At 37.7% G+C, this 23,222-nt stretch overlaps 2 protein-coding genes across 2 annotated transcripts; one reads left to right on the top strand and one right to left on the bottom strand.

The window, feature by feature from the left end:
* Window positions 1-566: 566 nt before the first annotated feature.
* On the bottom strand, window positions 567-10,716 carry LOC111194588 (C-type lectin 1-like). The gene is made up of 3 exons (XM_022679237.2): window positions 10,424-10,716; window positions 3,656-4,021; window positions 567-958 (listed from the first exon to the last, which is right to left on the bottom strand). The coding sequence occupies exons 2-3, from the start codon at window positions 3,963-3,965 to the stop codon at window positions 594-596; spliced, it is 675 nt and encodes a 224-aa protein (XP_022534958.2). The 5' UTR covers window positions 3,966-4,021; window positions 10,424-10,716; the 3' UTR covers window positions 567-593.
* LOC111194587 (lymphocyte antigen 75) lies at window positions 10,237-23,031 on the top strand. Its single transcript, XM_049476818.1, has 5 exons — window positions 10,237-10,449; window positions 16,884-17,258; window positions 19,255-19,596; window positions 21,871-21,959; window positions 22,666-23,031. Exons 2-5 carry the CDS (start codon window positions 17,003-17,005, stop codon window positions 22,825-22,827), a joined length of 849 nt encoding a protein of 282 aa, XP_049332775.1. The 5' UTR covers window positions 10,237-10,449; window positions 16,884-17,002; the 3' UTR covers window positions 22,828-23,031.
* Window positions 23,032-23,222: the final 191 nt, after the last annotated feature.

Genomic DNA, 23,222 nt, shown 5'->3' with positions numbered 1-23,222 from the left:
GGCTATTGGATAATATCTGTGCTCTAATGGATTTTCCATCTACTCTCAGCTTCACAGTTGCTTGTTTTTCTGCCATGGACTCTTAGCTCACTGGTTTTCATGTTGGTTACTCCACTAACCCTAAATGCTCAGTCTACACAGATAATAACCAAATCCAATCTGAAGCTAAGTGTTGTTTATTGTTTGAATAATTAATGTATCAGGACATACCTGAGCAACAAACACATCTGACAGTCACATGTTTCAATGCTTTTGCTAACAAGAAAAATGGGTGGATTCAGATAAAAAGTGCTCAAAATATCTCAAATTCAAATGTTTTCAGTCTACAGCAGAAACAAATGCATTGACCTCACTGTTCCAATACGTTTGGAGGTAACTTTATGTGGTTTTCCTAAAAATATTCCAATCCAATCCAATCCAATCAAATGGTATGTTAAATACCTGTAAATAAGTTTAAATAGCCTGTTGGAATGTTGGGTTAGCATAGTTTATAGTAAAACTACTTACTTTACTTTGTATACAATACAATCCAAAACATTAGATCTTACCAGAAATTCTAACGCAAACTTAACTTTACTTTAATGCATCAATTTTTACAGCCAAAAAAGTAAAGACTCGCCTCCATAGCAGACAAAACTCTGTGTCAAGTAGCAGTCTTGATCGTACCATCTCCCAAGGTCACTGACAGCCACAGCTGCGCACTTGTCAGTGCTGCCTGGTTCTGAATCTGCCCAGTAACGGAACGTTGCTTTACTCAGGTCAGACCATTCCCAGTCATCACTAAACAGGCCAATCCAAACATAATACATATTTTGCACAATTGGAGCGATCTGCAGTTCATCCTGTGCGTTGCGGATGCTGGCCAGGTCGGTGTAGTTCTTTCTGCACAGGGTCTGAGCTTCTTTCCATGTTAGTTCTGTTTGTAAAAGGATCCATCTGCTTGAATCGGTGGCCAAGGCTGTTATGGAATGACATGAAAAAACATTGTCACCATCAGGGTTAACAAGGAATTACAGTTGCAAGAAAAAAGTATGTGAACCCTTTGCGATTACTTGGATTTTTGCATAAATCTGTCAATAAATGTGTTCTGATCTTCATCTAAGTCACAACAATAGACAAACACAGTCTGCTTAAACTAATACCACACAAAAATGTATATGTTTGTATGTTACAACATGTTAACCTTTGTATTTAATAACTTGCTGACCCTCCTTTGGCAGCAATAATCTCAACCAAACGTTTCCTGTAGTTGCAGATCAGACCTGCACAACAGTCAGGAGGAATTTTGGAGCATTCCTCTTCACTAAACTGTTTCAGTTCAGCTATTATATTTTTGGGATATCTGGTGTGAATCGCTCTCTTGAGGTCATAATGCTACAGCATCTCAAATAGGTTGAGGTCAGGACTCTCCAGAAAGTGTATTTTCTTCTGTTGAAGCCATTCATTCAGTTGTTAAAATAAATTCTATGTTTTGGGTCTTTGTCCTGTTGCATCATTTATCCTCTATTGAGCTTCAGTTGGTAGACAGATGGTCTAAAGTTTTCCTGCAAAATGTCTTGATAAACTTGGGAATTCATTTTTCGGTTGTTGCTGAGCAAAACTACAAAAGTAGCCCCAAACCATGATGCTAGGAAAAAAAATACTTGGTTGGGACATATCTAAGTGCAAATGACCAAACTGTGCCTAAACTGTAAACTTTTTGTATTTTGTAATTGGGTTTAGTTCAGGAGACATGCTCAGCCAATGTTGTAAACCAACCATGAGGAAAAGGGATCATGCACTATTTCAGAATGTCGCAGTACATGTTGGAATTCAGCTCCCCAGTGCTGGCAGCGCTCATACAGTCGCAGGCCATGATGCTATACCACCACCATTCTTGACTGTAATCGAGGAACAGCTGCCTCACCAGAATGCCACCACACATGCTGGACACCTGGACCAAGCAAGTTCATCCTGATCTAGTCATCTAGTCATTAATCCATGCTCTTGGACTGCTTGTCATAAGCAAACTGTGTGCAGGCTTTTTTGTGCATCAGCTTTAGAAGAGGCTACCTTGTAGTACAGTGCCGTGTAGACAGAGTTGATGCAGTGTGTGGCATATCATATGGTCTGAGCACTGCAAAATGACCTGGCAGCACGGCAATTCTGTGTTTTTAAGCCAACTTCTGGATATTATGCTGAACATGTGGACTCAACTTCTTTGGTCGAGCCTGGGTATGGAGGCCTGTTCTGAGTGGAACCCATCCTGGAAACCACTGTATGATCTTGCCTGTGTCAATGAACTTCTTATGGCCTAGGCCATCTTTGTGGAGAGCAATAATTCTGTTTTTCACATCCTCAGACAGTTTTTGCCATCTATTTTCATGTTGAATATCCAGTGGGCAGTATTATTAGAGAATTGTACCCAAAACACTAAATTTAACAGGCCTCTTTGAATAGTAGTTTCTTCATAAGTCAATCGGGCGTCCCTTCACGGAAGAACTCTAAAATGAAAACTCCTGTTTTAGAGATTTTTCATACTGTAGTGAGTGGGACCAAATGTCATCCAATACAGTGTTAAATTTTAAATTGAATTGTCATTCCCTTAAATTCAATTCACTTAAATTTAATTAAAGCCCTATCTGGATGGGATTAGTTTCTCAGGGAGTCCTGGGGTAATTTTCTCTTTTATGGGGGGTCCTTGATTTTATTCTCGTCCGGAACCACCATGTACATATTTTCTTCAGACGTCCTCTGAGAAAATTACTGGCTGAATTATCTACTGTTTTCTCTGAACTCCGTGGTCCTCCGGTAATTTTAGTCCCGTCCGGACGCACATCTCTGAGTTTCGTCTCCTCACGTTTAATAAAATAGCAATTTGTCCACTGCCCATTGTCCATTACACTTTGGGTGCACGTTTCCTCGGAGATCCACATAAAAACACACCGGAGAGTGGAAATAGAGGAGCTACTGAACGTGATGTCATGTGACCGAAAAAAAGCCAAACAATTTACTGGTCCTCCTGTTTTTTCAGTTGCAGTCCGGATGCAGGAGTTTTATCACTGAGTAGAAGTGTGAAATATTTTGCACAGACGTCCCCCTAAGAAACTCATCCCATCCTGATTAAGAGCTTAAGAGTCAATTTAACACTTTAACCTTTACAGTGGTGCTTAAAAGTTTATGAATCTTTTAAAATTATCTATATTTCTGCACAAATTTGAATCGTTATCCCTAAAAATAGATAAGGAGAACCAACTCAAACAAATGTGACAGAAAAGCTCGTGATCCAATATTACATTTCTGTGAGTGGTAAAAGTGTGTCAACCTTTATAAATTGCAAATAATTATATGGTATAATTTAGAAAAAAAGGTGCGAGGAACCTACCTTATCTCTGGACAAGAAAGTATGGAATCCACCAGACAGATGTAAAAAAAGGAGGAAATTCAAGAAATCTACCAACAAAGATCACTCCGCCAAATGCATGCCATGTAATAGTCTGCGAAATCACAAGTGAACCTAAGGTATCTTCTAACTAAAGCAACTAAAGGCCTTTTTGGCATTGGCTCAGGAGAAGTAAAAATTTATATAGTGATGCTAAACTTCCTTAAATAATTGTTTAATGAAAGATGGATGGCATTTTATTTGTAGAAGTGTAACTTACCAGCAGTTACTCACCATTAAAACATAATAAATAGTGGTAATGTGTGCAGTCATGAGTAGTCCATCCAGTAGCATACAAGCTTAGCATCCCACAGGGAATTTCTGTAGGCTCTGATTTATCCCAGTTGGTGTACTGGGCCAGAGTGTTATTTCCTGCAGACCAGCCCCACTTGCTGTATGTTCCCCTCTTTAGTCCAATCCAGAAAGAGCCAGTGTATGCAGGATCTATCACTTTCAACACCCTGCTCACCTCGTTTATGCTGTTTAAAGTAGCCAGGTCAGTGAACCACCTCCTGCAGTAGCTCTGAGCATCAAACCAATTCATACTCTTACCCACATAGTGGTACTGCCGAAGCTGAGAGAAGGAATACCCCAACAGACCTGCAGACGCAAACACAGACACAGTTATAGCTTTATGCAAACGTTCAGATACAGAGAAATTAAGCACAATGAATTTATTGTGCAGATAAATAGTGAACAAGTAGATCACTACCACACCTGATATCAAAAGCAGTTGAGAAATAATCCTATTCATTTTGTGCTTAATCCAGGGGACTCCTCACTCTTCCTGAGCTTAGTTAAACTGTTCATAATGTATTCACTCAGTTGACACATCTCATGACACAAGACGGCTGTTTTGAATAGGACGCAGTGCCACCATAGCTCATTTGTACATGTGTTTACAAGTAAAACGAAGGATTGTGTCTTAAGTCTCTCACAGGGTGGCGGTGGCAATTCTTAGGAATTTCTTATATTAAAGCCATTCAGTTGTTACATTAGTAACAATGATACCAATCCCTTACAAAACAATAATATGTGGCAATATATTGGAAAATATAGTGCGATATATTAAAAAATACATTTTCATATATGGAAAAAAAGTACATATATTGTTTAATATAGGGCAATATATGCACGGGCCATATATGTCTATATATTGGTAAATATAGAAAAACATATATTGCACAGTTACAGACCCAAGAAGAAAAATACATTCACATTTACATCATCTACAATTACTTTTTAAAGCGGTCATATTCATGCTTGCATATTAAAAATGTGAAATTTTAGGGTTTTTAGTGCTTTCCATTTTCTGGGGCAAGTGGGGTAAGAGTGTGCGTGCATGTACAGAAAAACCATCAGTTCAGTCTCTGCAGTTAAGGAGTCTGATGGCTTGGGGGTAGAAGCTGTTGCAGAATCTGGTCGTGCTGGACCGGATGCTGCGGTACCTTCTTCCCGAAGGCAGGAGGGAGAACAGTTCGTGTGAGGGTTGGGTGGGGTCATTCACAATGCTGGTTGCTTTGCGGATGCTGCGGGTGGTGTAGATGTCCGTGATGGAGGGGAGAGAGACGCCAATGATCCTCTCAGCTGTCCTCACAATACGCTGGAGGGTCTTGCGTTGTGATGCAGCTGCTCAGGATGCTCTCAATGGTCCCTCTATAGAAGAGTGTGAGGATGGGTGGAGGGAGACGGGCCTTTCTCAGCTTCTGGTGGAAGTAGAGACGCTGCTGGGCTTTCTTGGCTGTAGAGCTGGTGTTCAGGATCCAGGTGAGGTTATCTGCTAAGTGGACACCAAGGAACTTGGTGCTCTTAACAATCTCCACAGAGGACCCATCGATGTTGAGTGGAGAGTGGGTGTGTTGTGCTCTCCTGAAGTCAACAACCATTTCCTTTGTCTTCTCTGTATGCTGACTCGTCGCCTTTGGTGATGAGACCCAGCACGGTTGTATCATCGGCGAACTTGATAAAGCTGTTAGAACTGTGTTTTGCAGCACAGTCATGAGTCAGCAGGGTGAACAGCAGAGGACTCAGGACACTGCCCTGGGGGGCCCCAGTGTTCAGTGTGATGGTGCTGGAGGTGCTGCCCCCGAACCGGACTGACTGGGGTCTCCCCGTCAGAAAGTCCAGGATCCAGTTGCAGAGGGGGGTGTTGAGGCCGAGCGAGCTTAGCTTCCTGATGAGGTTCTGTGGGATGATGGTGTTGAATGCTGAACTGAAGTCTATAAACAGCATTCTGACGTAAGTGTCCTTCTTCTCCAGGTGGGTGAGGGAGAGATGAAGGGTGGTGGTGATGGCATCGTCCGTGGAGCGATTGGGACGATACGCAAACTGCAGGGGGTCCAGTGAAGAGGGCAGTTGTGTCTTGATGTTCCTCATGACTAGCCTCTCGAAGCACTTCATGATGATGGGTGCAATGGGACAGTAGTCATTGAGGCAGGACACTGTGGACTTCTTCGGCACGGGGACGATGGTGGTGGACTTGAGGCACGTTGGGACAGAGACCAGCTGACAGATGTTCTCACGGACATCTGTCAGCTGGTCTGCGCACTCCCTGAGCACTCTGCCGGGGATGTTGTCTGGTCCTGCAGCTTTTCGTGGGTTGACTCTGCGCAGAGTGTTCCTCACATCCACTGCAGTCAGGCACAACACCTGCTCGTCCGAATTGGGCATGGTCTTTCTCGCCATCGTGTTGTTTTGTGCCTCAAACCGTGCATAAAAGTTGTTCAGGGCATCAGGGAGGGAGGCATCACGTTCACAGGACGGTGGCATTGTCCTGTAGTTGGTGATTGCCTGGATGCCCTGCCACATACGCCGCGCGTCACCTGTGTCCTTGAAGTGGCTGTGGATTCTCTGGGCGTGTGCGCGCTTTGCCTCTCTGATGGCTCTTGACAGGTCGGCTCTCGCTTTCCTCAGGGCCACCTTGTCACCCACTCTGAAGGCGGAGTCACGGGTCCTCAGCAGCGAACGTACCTCAGCAGTCATCCAAGGCTTCCGGTTTGGGCGTGTAGTGATGGTCTTGGAGACAGTGACATCATCAATACACTTGCTGATGTAGCCAGTGACTGATGCTGCATACTCCTCCAAATCAACAGAATCGCCTTCAGTAGCAGCCTCCCTAAACATGTCCCATGCAGTGCACTCAAAACAGTCCTGAAGGGCAGAGATGGAGCCTGCCGGCCAGGTTTTCACCTGCTTCTGAACTGGTCTGGAGCGTCTGATGAGTGGTGTGTATGTTGGAGTCAGCCAAACACACATGTGGTCCGAGAACGCGAGGTGGGGGCGGGGCTCCGCACAGTACGCGCTGGGGATGTTTGTGTAAACAAGATCCAGCGCGCTCGCTCCTCTCGTTGCAAAGTCCACATGTTGATGGAATTTAGGGAGCACTGACTTGAGATTTGCGTGATTGAAATCTCCGGCGATAATAAACAGTCCGTCTGGGTGTTTGTTCTGCAGATCGCTGATAGTCCGATAGAGTTCACACAGAGCCTCTTTAGCATTAGCACCAATGCTAGCGCTGGGTGGGATGTAGACAGCAGCTATTAGCACGGCGGAGAACTCCCGTACTAAATAAAAAGGTCTGCACTTGACTATCAGGAACTCCACCAGCGGAGAGCAGTGTTTGGCGACAGTCACAGCATTGTTACACCATTCTGTGTTGATGTAAACCCACACGCCTCCACCGCGGGTCCTTCCGGATAGAGCCGCGCTCCTATCCGCTCTGAACGCGGTTAGCCCGGCTAGCTGAATGGCGCTGTCCGGAATGTTGTCGTTCAGCCACGATTCCACAAAAACCAAAACACAGCAGTCTCTGAACTCACGCTGGGTTGTTCGCTGGAGTCGGATGTAGTCCAGTTTATTGTCAAGGGAACAGACTTTTGCCAGAAAGAGCGATGGTATAGCCGGCCGGCTAGGACTAGCCTTTAACCTCGCGCGGATCCCGGCTCTCTTTCCGCGCTTCCGCTTACGCTCGCACCGCTTGCGATGGCACTTCCGCTGGGCTCCGGCGTCAGGAAACACCGCGGGCTGCCGGCCTGGGTCTCTTAGCAGGCTAAGCTCAAGTAGCGTCTGTAGAACCTCGTCCGGTAGCGTGTTTTCTGGCTGATTTCTCCACTGTAGCAGGGTCTAGCGGTGGTAGAACATGTGCACGGGTGTTCCGATGCACATATTTGCAGGAAATAAACGGAAAAAACGACAAATAGTAACACAAAAGCACCATTTAACGGACCCGGAGCGGCCGCTGCGTGTTAACGCGCCGCCATCTTGGGTGGGGAATGTGTCAACACGCTAATAGTTTAAGACAATGCTAAAGAATCCATTTTATTCAAGGATCGAGTTCCACCGGCAGCAAAACAGCTCCAGATCATGATGCTACCACCACCATTCTTAACAGTCTGTACAGTGTTTGTCCACCCATATGGATCGTACGGCAATGCTCGTAGGGCACCAAGTACCCAGGAGATTCATTAAAAATCATCATAACAATAAAAACCATAGAAACTACATATTTGAAATATAAGGTAAAAAATACCGAAAGCATGTTAATAGATATAAACAATACATATTTTCTAGAGAAAAAAAAACATGCACAGCTCGCACTTCTCATGCAGAAACTGAAAATGGGAAAAAAAGTTGAGAGTTTTACAGCTCAATAAACATCATTTTATTAGATCTAATCAAATCTAAATCAAATCTACATAAGACAGACTATTACCTAACTGTAGAACAGTGTACAGTTTTGGAAATGCAGACTATGCATCCATTTTTAGGTTAAATATACTATATTAAAATAGGACCAATTTAAGGTCTTATTAAAGAAGAAAATCAAAGTGCTATCGAATAAAACCACTAATGTCTTGAGAAACACTTTGCATAGTATTAATCACTTTTAAATTTCAAATGATATTACTGTAGGAATTTGAAGTAATGGGATGGCATATGTAGGATAATTGGATAATTTGGTTGTATATAGACATGAAAACCAAAGAGTTATTATATCACACCACTACATTCATAATGATCTCATTCTCACATATTCAAGTTATATATTTCAAGTCATATTACTGTAGCTTTTTGGAGTAATAGGAATTCAAACCAAGGAAAAACGTCTGTTTGTTTTTTTTATAAACCAGAATTTGGAGTTCTGTAAAACCAGCAAATCAAACTTTTTATCAAATAATAATAATAATAATAATAAACTTTATTTATATAGCACCTTGCATACATTAAAATGCAGCTCAAAGTGCTGTGCATAGAAAAAGGCAATCAAAACACTAATAAAAAAGGAAAAATGGAAAAGGAAAAAACTGTAAAATTAAAGATAAAAAGGAACATTCAAATAAGATGTAATAGAAAACAAAATAATATAAAATAAAAATTATAAAACTGTAAAAGGACAATAATAATAATAAAATAAGAATTACAAAAGATTGTGACTGTGAAATAAAACAATTAAAACATAAAACAAATGGATTAATTATTAAAACAAAGTTTAAAGAAATATGTCTTAAGCTGCTTTTTGAAACTATTTACTGATGATGAATAATAATAAATAAATGGTACCATTAAATACCTGAAGTGGCACTTCTGTACTATTAATGCCATAACTATCAAGTGATACTACTGTAGCATTTTGGAGTAACGGGAAGTCAAATTTAGGAGGATTGGAAAAAGGAGGTTTGGGGGCATCACAAAGCAATTTTGCTTAGAGCACCAAAATGGCTAGCGTAACATGTAAAGCATGTTAATAGATATAAGAAATACAAAAGTATCATTTCTGCTATGAAAAAGATGAATCTGTGTAAAAGTGGGAGTTTGTGTCTAAATCGTGTTACAACTTCACAAAACATATTAAACATAATTTAACCAGGTCCAATCAAGAAATATACACCAGTAAGACAACTACGTTTCTGTAGAACAGTGTAACATTTTAACAATGTGGACCTTTCATTTATTATGGTAAAATACATCTGTTTTTAGGTTAAATCCACTATATTTTAAACATTACATTACAAACAACCATATTTTTTGCACCAAGGTGCACTAAAAATTTTCCTAATAATTATAATTATAATCTGGTTCTCCTTATGTATGACTTCTACCAGTCAGGTATTAAGTAGCAGTAAAGACACTCCACTAAATACAGAGTTTTACAGCAGTTTCAGTTTAGTTCTGAGTTCTCCTTTAAATACAGAAATAGAAAAAAACAAAACAGAAACAGAGGGTAAGCATAGAAAACCGCACTGGTTTTTGAAAGGTTGTATGAAACAAATTAAATAATTCATGTTTTAATTTCCAATCAATGTCCTGTTATTAAAACCTTCATTATGAATTTTATTTTATTAAAACCTACATTATCTTTTTTTTTTTTTTTTTACCACAAATGCACTACTGTGCCTATTAACTAGATATGAATCATCCCAATTTTTGAAACACTACAAGGATGCCACATTGAGGTGAGGGACTGCAACAGCAGGTGGATTTTAAATTAATCAACAAGCAGAACTTTTAATGCAAAGCTGATGATTTGAAACTTTTTTTAACTGCCTGTTTGAATAGAGGGTATGTATTATTACAATAAATACATGTAAATCTAAATCCATGTGATATAATTAAAAAAAACTAAAAGACATAACAAGCACGACTCTAGAGCCAAAATGCAGTTCCACAACTTGATACAATACAGAAATTTAACTAAAACTAACTAAGCTAACTAAGTTAGGAAAAGCTAAGATAAGTAAATAAAACTGTGACAAAAAACACTTTCTCTTAAAGTCAAACTAGTGCTGGATGTTAATCTACACAGATTTCTCTACTGAAAACTGTTTATTTGGTTGAGTAAAGTGCTTCTGTTTATTTACAGTTAGCATTAGCATTTAATGCTCTAGCTTTACTTAAATGCTAACCCTGAGTGTTACAGTAAGCCAGGGTGATATCAGCTAGCGGTTCGTCCCACGTAGCTTGTTTTAACACGGTAAACATGCAGGTTACAGTCCATATACTCACCTCTGAACTGCGAAAGTGCTAGCAAGGTAAGCGGGTAATGCTAATACTGCTCCAGCAGTGTTAGCCAGGGTTAGCAGCAGGCTACAGGCCGATAATACGCACCTCTGAACAGGGAATTAAAGGTTAGTGGCTAATGCTAATGTATATATTGAAACTCCTGTATATTGCGCTACTTCAGTGCATTGGCTTTACTGCTGCTTACAACCTGACTGGTAAAACTCATATATAAGGCGCACTGGATTATAAGACACACTGATGATTTTTGGGAAAATTAAAGGATTTTAAATGTGCCTTATAGTGCGCAAAATACAGTAAGTTGGATGACTAAAACAGTTTTTTTTTCTCACCTTTACTTGTACATCGGTCACCAATATTTAGATAAATACTTTTTTTAATTAATCTTGTACTCAGTGTGGTAAGAAAAAAAATAGAGAGTAACTGAATTAACATCCAATAGGAGATATGTTTTAGTAAATTAATACTATTTAATAAAACAGTGTGCAAATGATTATTTGCTATTATTATTTGTATCCCTATAGAACCTAAACAACTAGTGCACGATTCTTTACATAACCATACATGTTAGCAATTCTAGTGCATTTAAAGGCACTACAGTTGTATGAAAAAGTTTGAGCACCTCAAACTGAAATTGTTCAGGATTTTCCTTTATAAATCATTGGTTGTTGGGATCAGCAATTTCAGTTAAATATATAACATATAGCAGATAAACACAGTAATATTTGAAAAGTGAAATAAAGTTTATAGTATTTACATAAAGTGTGCAATAATTCTTTAAACTTGCCTAATTTTGTTTAAAGAATTATTGCACACTTCCTGTAAATCCTATAAACTTTTTTTTTATTTCTCAAGTATCACTGTTTAAAAAATGAATTAGTTAAATTAATATTTAGACAAATATTTAAAAGCAGCTGTATGAAGATTGGCTTAAAAGTAAAAAATGATTTATTATCACATTAAATTGATTAATTATCACAGTGATGTCTCTTAATATTAAATTTCATAGTTTACTTAATATTAGTTTAATGATATTTAATTATAATCAACAAATATTTAGTTAAAGTCAGGACTCTACACCAAACTCGCTCATCCATGTATTTATGGAGCTTGCTTTGTGAACTGGTTTGCAGTCACATTGAAACAGGAAGCGGCTGTGCCAAAACTGTTTATGTGCAACTGTTTTATGCAAATTTGTAAGCATAGAATGGTCTTGCTATTCTGCATGATTAAGAGTTCCTTTTTCTTGGTGCAGAGTGGTCCAGCGGTCTAATCGGTCTATGATCGGGAAATGGCTGTTTTGAATCCCGGTCATGCAGCTTGCAATTGTCCTTGCTCTCTCTGGGTGGGTAGATCAGACTCTCTCACCTCATTACTTCTAGGGTGATGTCGATCAGCACAGGGCGTCTGTGAGCTGATGTATCAGAACAGAGTCGCTGCGCTTTCCTCCGAGTGCGCTGTGATGCTACTCGGCAAAACAGTTTAAAAAGAGGTTGTGGCTGACTTTACATGTATCGGAGGAGGCATGTGTCTTTCCCTCCTTGTGTTGTGGCATCACTATGGATGGGGGATATACAGCTGAGTAGAAGCTGAATGGGTGGGACAATCAGCCTAGGTAAGAAAAATAGCTGTATTGATTTCCTAGAGGAGAAAATATGGGAGAAAATTATCTAAAATGTCTCTGAAACTAAAGAGTAGTACTTTATACTTCTTACATTTAAAAAAAATTACTTGTTACTGTTTTATGTCAGCTTGTTTTCATTCTGGCTCGTCATCAATCAATCAAAAAAAAAAAAAAAACCCTACCCACACAAATCTCTTTATAATCCAGATTTTTGATTGAGTTTAGATGAGAAGTATAAACGTAAACCATTTCCAAATGGTTTATAAAATCTATATGTTTATTCAATTGTAAAAATCTAATAGAATTTTAACAGAGAAAAAAAAAGGATACGATATATAGGATACATATACAATTGTATAATAAGACTAAAATCGTATATAGGATTTTTTTATTGGAGTGTCACAGATTAGAATAACCTATAATCAGAAAAGTATTGATTAAATGCAACTGAACTCTCAGCTGAGTGTAAAAGTACCAGAAACGCAGCACCCAGAACTAATCCTAGCCTTAACAACTCATCCCAGTGTCTGCTGCCATAAATTAGGCAAATGCATTAAACAAATGCATTCAAAACTACTTCAATGGCACATAAACAACTAAGCAAATAACAACGCAATACACCCTCACACTTTAGAGCACAGACTCACACATACTATTATATAAAGATTGCACAGACAAATTATCAGCATTTAAAAATATATAATAAAAATAATATTACAAAGTACATTTATCACACCCTGGAGAAAAAAAATATATATATATACTAAATTGTACTTAAAACAAATTGAGAAATGTCTAAGTATGCTGTACATATATTAACAGATTTATGTACTCACTTAAAAATATATACAAGTACAATAATAAAAGTACAATAATATTCTATATGCTTTCATCAAATATTTGAAAGTAAACTTTAATCATACTTTTTAAAAAAGTACAATTTAGTGTATTTAAACAATAGACTACTATGAAGTACACTTTTAGTTTAATGTAATTCAATATACTTCTTAAATACTTTTGTACAAATATACATTTGTACATTTTTAGCTAAGTGTGTGTAAAAACAAAAGTTACAGTAATTCACTTACTTTTTAGAAAGTAAATTAAATTACTATTACTAATTAAAAAAAAATAATGTAAATTTGTAACACACTGGTTTTGACAGTTTTGGGGCGGGGTCATGATCGCCCCCCTTAGCGAATGCTATTGGCTGATGTCTTCAGGGTTTGTGACGGACCACCTACTAACAACAGCCGGAGGAGGACTGTTCCTAATAAAATTGGAATTGTAAAAACCAAACAAGCCCCTCTCCAGCACTGCTTGCCCGGGTTTAGCGGCTGGAGCGACCCTGACCCCGCCCCCAAACTGTCAAAACCACCCCTTTCAAAAGTCCAGCCCAATTAACTCACTCGAGCAAAAACAGCAGCCGCAGGTAATTTGCATGTCGTGCGAGGAGAGCTGTGAATTCGAGATGAAAAAAACACACGAGAAGAGAAAAAAAAGCTTGAGAGGAATATTCTGTTCAGCGTGCACACAATAACCTTTTTTTTGGCTGGCGAGTTTTACATTTGCGCTTGCGAGTAGGTAATTCACACACAAGCAAAATGTTAAAACACGCTGGTTAATTTTCTTTACCTGGTATTTTTGCTCCTCCGACTTTTGATAGTAATGTGACACCATATAAATTTATATCTCACTCATCTTTAGCCAGTTTTCCGTTCCACCTTAAATGCGGCAGCAGTTTCATTCAGAGTAAAATAAATCAAGCCAAACATTTTTTATCATAAATTTAAACCCTTTTTAAAGCTCTTTTCTTTGTTTTTATTTTTTTTATTTTATTTCTAATTTTTCCTATTTTCCCAATTTACACGGCCGATTACCCAACCTATCACTAGTAATGCCCCAACAGGATGGTGAAGACTAACACATGCCTCCTCTGATACATGTGAAGTCAGCCACTGCTTCTTTTGGAGCTGCTGCTGATGCCAAGCAGCATCACAGTGCGCTTGGAGGAAAGGGCAGTGACTCGGTTCTAATACATCAGCTCACAGAAGCACTGTAGGGGTGATGTGGGGAGAGAGCACCATCTACCCACCCGGAGGGAGAGCCAATTTTGCTCCCTCTGAGCGCCGGCAGCTTGATGGTAAAGCTGCATGAGCAGGGGTTCGAACCTGCGACCTCCCGCTCATAGTGGCAGCGCTTTAGACCGCTGGACCACTCGGCACCCCTTAAAGCTCTTTTCTGAATCTAATGTTGTGTGGAAGTGGTTGAGAATCACAGTCAAGTCAAGTTAATTCTTCATGTATACTAAGTATTTTTAATATTGGTTGGTTGTGTGTTCCTTATACAATTGTAACATTAGTACAAAGACAGTTTGGTTCATTAAAATAGATGCTGGAAATCAAATTTTGATTATTAATAAGGCAAACTCTCTGCCTACGATTATCATACAGCATTATTAAACATAATGACCGCACAGTGTATTTAATTCATGACTATGTTAAAGTTAATAGCTCTATTTATTAATTTGTGTTTTATTTGCTTATCAGACAATCAGAAATGCAATTAACTATTCAGCTTTTATATTTTTATATATATATAAAGAGCTACTGACCTTTTTTTCATTTGCTGCTCTATTTAAATCCAATTACAGCAAAAGTACAACACTTTCACTTACAAATCTGCACTAATTGAGTGTGAAAAAGAATCACAGTCAAAACTAGGCTGATATATCATGTGACCCACATGTGGCTAAATTTTAGCCCTGGTCACTGAATCTAAGAAGAGATAGAACCTAGTGAACTTCAGAAGAGTGAAGAGATGGAGGTGAGAGTGTTTTCACTGCTGCTTTTCTCAGGTATGTACAGCAGTTTGATTGCATTTGGGTCAATTTTCCATTTAGGGGTGAGAAACCATGTCATTAAGGTTCAAATAGTATTAAAAAGATGTGTAAAATATGACATTATCAATAAATTACAGTTCAATTACATTACCAATTACAAAGTGGGTGTACATATTTACACAGTGGATTAAACAATAAAAGTTTACGTATGGAAACATTATTGACATCAATACACAAAATGTATTAATTTTTTTATTTAATTATCTATAGATTATTTTTGTCAAAGAACGTCGTCACTTGTTTTAAAAGTACTGTTATTTATTACATTTCATCACAGTATTTTAGCTCTTGATTAAACAGCTCTTAATTAAAGGAGAAGCATCTCAAAGGCATGTAAAGAAGAATCCAAACTAACTTCAAGCGTAGGGCCCAAAAATAATATCATCACATTTTGGTAAAAAAATATTTTTCACGATGAAAAAAATTAATAATTAAAAAAAATCAAAAATACACTACTGCGACAAATTATAAATTTTACTTTATTATTGCATATGATATGATATGGCACACTCCTGAGATATAATTTTTTTTTAATCAGGTTTGTAACACAATCAATGATCCAGAATGTCATGATACTATTAATGCACTGCAAATATCTCCATGTATCCAGGATTAAAGTAAGATAAATGATACTGGACAGATATAATCTGTATCTAGTAGATATATAATGGAAAATGAGAACAGTGTGAATTTTCTTTTTTTATTTTTAGCAAAAATGTAGTACTGTGATGCGATAGTGATATGGGACAATAAATAAGCAATAATATACTTAAGGTTTGTGCTATAACGTGTCATATTGGCACTGCTGTGACGTGGTCGTAGGCAAGAGGCTGATAGCCGAGTATATTATTGTGATTATACTACAGTTCCATTTCTGCTGTTTATTAAAATATTTTGAGGTACAGAAGACAAGAAATTGCAATCGGTTTGGTTATAAAAACTCTGCATGTTAAAATAGTCCCATAGCTGCTCTGCTTTAGCTGCACTGTAAGCTCTGCATTATCGGCCATTTCAGTCAGAATTTTAACAATTTAAGCTTACTGTAAATAAACGAAGGAGCTTTACTAACCCAAATAAATGTTTTTTTAGGAGAGAACTCTGTGTAGATTAAAGTCCAGAGCTCTGATGACTGAAAAGAAAATGATTTTTTTTTTTTAAGAATTAAAGTTTTGTTTACCTTGGCGCCCACCAGTGGCAAGACCTGCGGAATTACAAGAGTCCACCTTACATTCAGGTTAAAATACCCTGTAATAACTGGTAAATATATACAATTAAGCTTTTATTTTAATAATAACAAGTCACACATAATGTGTTTATTAAGGCGTGAATTCGAATCTCTGGGCTTATTTATTTGTGTGGATGACGTCTTTGTATGCGCCGCCTATTGGAGACATGGCGTTCTGCGTTGTGCCTCTATGGAATCCAGCGGCTCCCAGTGGAGTTTAATGACATCACATTTGGTTTGTATTTGGTTTGTAAGAGCTGCATCGTTGTTAGGTTAAGCCCAATTTATACTTCTGCGTCCAATCTACGCCATAACCTACACGTCCCTATGCCGTTGCTTGATGTTTAAACTGCAGAGTGACGCAGAGCCCCTGCGCAGAAGTATAAATGCGCTCCGCTGCGTAGCACACTCTGCGTAGGCTACGCCGTAGGTTTGATGCAGAAGTATAAATTGGGATTTACCTGTATGTGGTGGAGTAATACATGGAAAGCTTCGGTTACAGTGCATTACCAGCTGATAATATCACTCATAAAACGCCTCTCAGCCAATCACACTACAGGTTCAGAACTAACTGTGGTATAATTCAGGGTATGATATTGTTCACCATATTCAAAAATGCTGGCGATATTATTACATACGATACGATATTAAACACCCTTAATTAAGCATCTCACATCTATCTTTATCACTACAGGTTTTCTGGGTATCTCTTCTCTCTCTCGAGAATTCTTCTATGTGCGTGACGGCAAGACCTGGAAAGATGCTCAGCTGTACTGCAGAACCACCTACACTGACCTGGCAACCATAGACAGCATGAATGAGAAGACTAGGGCTAAAGGGAACGTGGATTTTCTGTACATTGGTAGTGTGTGGATTGGTCTGACTAAGGTGGGCTACATCCACTGGGGCTGGTCTATGGGAGAGAACACTCTCTCAGACTACAACAACTGGAACAAAGAACAACCAGACAATTCGTTTTTGGAAGGACACTGTGGAGCAATTTCCCAAATAAACGGATACTGGTCTTCAGTCAGCTGCTTAGAAATCTTGAACTTCGCATGCTATGATGGTGAGTTTCACAGGCTAAATACAGTAATTTATCCTTAAAAATAAGGAATAGCATACATGTAACTCCTTAATTAACTAAATATTAACTATCAACAACATTAAAAAAAATATCTGACACACATTTAATTAGTTTTATGTTATTACATTCTTACAACATTCTTACATTTTGTGAAGTATAAAGTTTGTTCAAAATTCATGAGTTTTAGAACTAAATAATAAATAACTATAATGTTTCTGTACATTAAATTTATTCAATTCCAATGCCAGTTCCAAAAAAAGAGAAGCTGTGTTATGGAAATAATGAAAATAGGTGTAAATATATACACTGACTTACAAATCTTATAGAAATATTTTTGTGCATATTATATGGATTTTATTTACAATAAAACACATATCAGATGTTTAAAGTGAGAAATTGTACAGTTTTATGAAAAACAGTAACACATTTAGAGCTTGATTCCGGCAGCACATTTAACAAGGCCCTGAAGATCACCAGCATCCAATACTAATTGTCCGCCTTTTTCCTTGTGCACAGGAATCTTTTTCAGATGCTCTGAATGATTTTAATGATGTTATAATGCACAGAAGTTGCAATTGTCAGTTTACAGCTTGATTAAACTGTGTGAAAGACTAGAGCAGCAGTAAAACTGTATTCTTCACTATTATTAGAATTATTCTCTGGTTGTCAGCACCATTATTCAATCCTTTGGTCATTGTACTGTACTGTACTTTGCTTGAGCTCCTACAGCTGCGTTTTCGGTGGCCCGGAATGGAAGCTGATGTGCATGCTCAATGTAAGGACCCCAGGACCAAGCCCATTGGTCTGTTTTACCCACTGGTTCCACCTGTCCCACCTGTTGTTTGACTACAGAATTGTTCCTGTCAGAAGGTCTAGCCTCCAACTTTCGGCAGAGTCAATCACAACAGACCATCAATAGTTTATATTTTTATGTTTAAAAAATATGTTAATATTTTTATACATGTAGGAGTTCATGTATGAGGGGCATTTATCAAAATTTTTATTCTGATATTTTTCCGATTATCAAACAAACTTTTATATCAGACAAAAATAACCTGAGTTGTCCGGGCCCTGATGCAGCAATGCAGCCACAGACCATCACATTACCACCACCATGTTTTATGTTTAGTATGATGTTCTTTTTCTGACATTATGTGCACTTATTATGTCTGTCCAAAGAATATTTACCCAAAGTTCTGGAGACCTTCAAGATGTTTGTCGGTAAATGTGTTTTTTTTATCTTGGGAATTCTCCCATGGAGACCATTTTCACCCAATCTCTTTCTTATTACTGAATCATTAACATTAACTGACCTTAACTGAGGCTGTAAGTTAGACCTGCAGTTCTTTAAATGTTGTTCTGGGTTATTTTGTGATCTCCTGGATGAGTTGTTCATGCCCTTTTGGAGTAATTTCAGTCGGCCGGCCACTCCTGGGAAGGTTCACCAGTGTTCTATGTTTTCTCCATTAGTGAATAACAGCTCTCACTGTGGTTCTCTGGAGTTACAAAGCTTTAGAAATGACTTTGTAACATTTTACAGACTGATAGATGATCAACAACTTTTTAAATGTCTTTAGATCTGGGTAATATGTGTTGTTTTTGAGATCTTTTATCTGCTTCATGTTGTCAGACAGGTTCTATTTAAGTGATTTCTTGATTCTACAGGTCTGATAGCAATCAGGCCTCGTTGTGTTTAGTAGTGAAACTCAGTGAACTCAGCTTTCTAAAAAGTGTAATTAATCAAAGTAAATATATGTAATTAATCAGAAAGATTTTTGCCTTAATAAATGAAATCATGATCTAAAAAGTGATTTTTGTTTTTAATTAGGTTACATTTGTCTGATATTAAAGTTTTGATAATAGTTTGATAATCTTTAATGGAAAAAAAAAACCTTTTTACACAACTGTAAATGTGTGTGTGTGTGTGTGTGTGTGTGTGTGTGTGTGTGTGTGTGTGTGTGTTTGTGTGTGCATACAGAGTCAGATGGCATGTTCTACCAACCAGTTGTGACTCTAAGTTGGAGTGAAGCTCAGACGTACTGCAGAAATTTCCGCACGGACTTGGCCAGCATCCGTAACCCCAGTGAACAGAGTCGAGTGTTCAAGTTCGTGGACACTACAGATTACATGTGGATCGGGCTGTTTGGCGACACCTGGAGCTGGTCTGACCAGAGCTCTACGACTTTCCGCTACTGGGGATCAGGAAGACCACTGGACCTTAACCTCAACTACTCCAACTGTGTCGCTATGGACATGAGTGAATTTGGTTTGTGGACCAATTATAACTGTAACAACAAGCTGCCGTTCATGTGTTACAAAGGTCAGTGTTTCGTGTTTCAGTTACAGTTTCTTCACTTATTTTGAAACTTGAGTGAAAAGAGGGGGTCTTTTATTTGCAAGCTACTTTTGGTTGTAATGAGTAAATTGTCCGATTTCTTTAGAACTGAGCATATTAAAAAATAAAATAAAATAAAAATAAACTTTACACCACAAACATACTACAGTGGGTGAATGACAAAAAAATATATATTATATATGTATACATATATATATATATATATATATGTATTGTTGACCGATGCACAGTGACTCCATCTGCAGCAAGATGATGCTGCAGCTCTTTGGAGGTGGTCTGTGGATTGTCCTTGACTGTTCTCACCATTCTTCTTCTCTGCCTTTCTGATATTTTTCTTGGCCTGCCACTTCTGGGCTTAACAAGAACTGTCCCTGTGGTCTTCCATTTCCTTACTATGTTCCTCACAGTGGAAACTGACAGGTTAAATCTCTGAGACAACTTTTTGTATCCTTCCCCTGAACAACTATGTTGAACAATCTTTGTTTTTAGATCATTTGAGAGTTGTTTTGATGAGCCCATGATGCCACTCTTCAGAGGAGATTCAAATAGGAGAACAACTTGCAATTGGCCGCCTTAAACACCTTTTCTCATGATTGGATACACCTGGCTATGAAGTTCAAAGCTTAATGAGGTTACCAAACCAATTTTGTGCTTCAGTAAGTCAGTAAAAATAGTTAGGAGTATTCAAATCAATAAAATGATAAGGGTGCCCATACTTTTGCACCGGTCAAATTTTGGTTTAATGCATATTGCACATTTTCTGTTAGTACAATAAACCTCATTTCAATCCTGAAATATTACTGTGTCCATCAGTTATTAAATATATCAAACTGAAATGGCTGTTGGAAACACCCAAATATTTAGAACTATAAATGGTTAAGATTAATAGGGGTGCCCAAACTTTTTTATATGACTGTATGTATATAACATACATAGGTGGAAATAGAAATAAGCAAACATAGAATTAAATAGATCCGTTACATCCTTACAACTTAATTAACAAATTTAAAAATAATAAAATACAAAAACTCACATCTCAGATCCCTTAAAGACTCCTCATACACACCAGAGCTTTTTAGCCCCCAACCACATGCTCACAGGTCATATTTATAATAAAATGAAATAAAATAAAAGACTGATACATATATAGGGTTTGTGTTACAGTACATATTCTTTAACTTTAACTAACACACACGGTTAGGGGTGTAACGGTACAGGAAATTCGAGATTACGCACGGTTCGGTACGTTTTCAGTACATTTTTGGTACGGTTGGTGGATAAAAAAGAGGCTGGGCATTCTGTATAGACTCACCTTTATTAACTTCATAACAACAATGAATCTTCATTATAATCATGTTTAGTTTTTTGGGATGGAATTTTTAATAAATTATTGAAACCATCTTTTAGATCTTGTTGGAACAAAAACAATGAGCCTGATTGTGGCACTTTATTAAGAACAAAAACAACAGCATTACTTTAACTGATTAAACTACACATATTTTTTTTACTAAGAATATGACTAGAGAGAGAGAGAGAGATTTTTTGCTCAGATCAGATTTGTCTATTTTGACGGTTCAAATTCACAAATGTAAGTAACCTCTATCTGTGTGTAATGTTAACAAATCTGTCCCTGAAACGCTATCTCACATGCGTACATTAATACATGTGCAAACAACACCTTTTTCACCAACAACAAAAATTCTCATATTTGAGAGACGACTTGTAGATTTATAAAGGGAAATGGATGAGTTAGCAGCTCATATGTGGAGCATCTTTTGCTGGAGTGGAGAGTAAACAGCTGGTCTGAAGTACCTGCTCAGGTCAAGGAGGTGATAAAAGGACAGGCGTCTTGCTTTTGCTGTTTTTGCAGCTATAGCTGCACAGCTGCACCAAGAGATGTGTGGGTACGAGAGAGAGAAGCACGTAGCGCTAATGCTAATGTGTAAAAACAAAAAGACGCATGAATTCTGATGTATCCGATTTAGGACCGCATATGAAAGTGACACAAATCTGATTTGACAAAATTGGATTTGGCACGTTCACACAGCCATGAAAAAATAAGATCTGAACCACATTGAGCAAAAAATCAGATTTAAGTCACTTCAGACTGGTAATGTGATTGTAGTGGATTAGACAACATAAGGTGTATAAAGTGCTAAACAAATAAATTTGATTTGATTTTATTTCATTTATAGCATTTTTTTTGTTTACAGTGTTTTTCAATCTTCGCCTTTACAGTTGCTGAATCTACAAAGAGACAAGTGGTGGAATTTAAAGTCACCTCAGATGGTGATCTGAATATGATGAAGGAAAACATCCTGAAGATGGTAAATGAGTATAGAAGCATTTGATTACACATAATTACTTTTAATTAGTAATTTTAAAGTTAATTATAAATGTGTTTTTTTTTCATGAGTCTAGACCTGTGATATATACGTCTGGGTATATTCTGTTATAATAGTATGCTCCTATATTTTCTTAATAATAATATTTTTTAATTAAGTACCAGTTAAAAGTTAAAAGTTTTTAATTGTCCGCATGAAGAAAAGCATATAATATCACGATAGTGAATAGTATGTAGTATACAGTTGACTGTATCCTAATTGTTTTTAGTCAGTGGTGCACCTGTGTTTTCTGTTGCCAAGATAGCAATACGCCAGAAATTTACCTGAACACACCTCACTTCCAGAACCCCACAACCATCAGTGTAGATATTGTCACACAAGCACCGTTGCTTTTTAAACAACGCAGGCTCAAAGAATGAAAATAGATTGCTGGTGGGTATAAGATAGCAATGAACATCACAACAAGTGTTGTGCAGGGTGAACAATATGGCCCTATATCTTTAGAGGTCTTGTGAGTCCATGCCTTGATGGGGCAGAGCTTATTTAGAGGCACAAGTAAGACCTACTACACAATATTATGTGGATGGCTTGAAAGTTATGGTTCAAATTGAAGAATTTTTTTTGGATTTGTTTGATGTGTTTTTACAAAGCTGAAGGACTAAACCCTGATTGCATGTTTTTTTTTTAGATTGGTGACAATCTGAGAGCTCAAGGAAACAATTATTCCAATCTGAGCTGGAGAGAGAGTAACGGACAAGTCTTCACTGCTGAGAAGAACGAGACCGCTGTAAAGCTTCCAGAAAGCTGTGAAGTTACACCACTGGTTATTGATAATTCCACTCAAACTTAATCTTTTTAAACGTCCTAAATGTTCACTAAGCAGTTTGCAAAAGGAAAGAGTGCATATCTCTGTTATCTATAATGTAACATTATTTACATGTCATCTATACATGTGTAATTAGGAGTAGATTGTAAAATGCTACTGTATTTTACTGTGTGCTACATTATTTCTGCTGTAGAATGACAACATTTGGGTTAGATATTAAAAGATGAATATGAGACAAAAGATCAAAATCTCAGCTTTTATTTCTATGTTTATTTCTATGATCTGATACACAGTTCAGAAGATTCAGCACCTTCAGTCTGAACCCACCCTTTTTTCTTATGAGCAAAATACTGAAACAGGTTTTACTTAAAGTGAATTAAAGCGAATAAGACTTACCAGTAATATTTAGTTGAAACTCC

Source organism: Astyanax mexicanus, chromosome 4 (assembly GCF_023375975.1).
Source record: "Astyanax mexicanus isolate ESR-SI-001 chromosome 4, AstMex3_surface, whole genome shotgun sequence".
In the NCBI taxonomy this organism is placed as follows: Eukaryota; Metazoa; Chordata; class Actinopteri; order Characiformes; family Acestrorhamphidae; genus Astyanax; species Astyanax mexicanus.
The sequence above is the reverse complement of the archived record's forward strand: the minus strand, read 5'-3'. Positions and strand labels throughout refer to the sequence as shown.

Excerpts from the sequence above, each read along its gene's own strand:
- LOC111194588 (XM_022679237.2), bottom strand. The coding sequence starts at position 3,965 with ATGAATTGGTTTGATGCTCAGAGCTACTGCAGGAGGTGGTTCACTGAC. Across the intron at positions 959-3,655 it reads CTATTTATTATGTTTTAATG|CCTTGGCCACCGATTCAAGC; the intron begins GTGAGTAACTGC and ends ATTCCATAACAG.
- LOC111194587 (XM_049476818.1), top strand. The coding sequence starts at position 17,003 with ATGAATGAGAAGACTAGGGCTAAAGGGAACGTGGATTTTCTGTACATT. Across the intron at positions 17,259-19,254 it reads GAACTTCGCATGCTATGATG|AGTCAGATGGCATGTTCTAC; the intron begins GTGAGTTTCACA and ends GTGTGCATACAG. Across the intron at positions 21,960-22,665 it reads AGGAAAACATCCTGAAGATG|ATTGGTGACAATCTGAGAGC; the intron begins GTAAATGAGTAT and ends TTTTTTTTTTAG.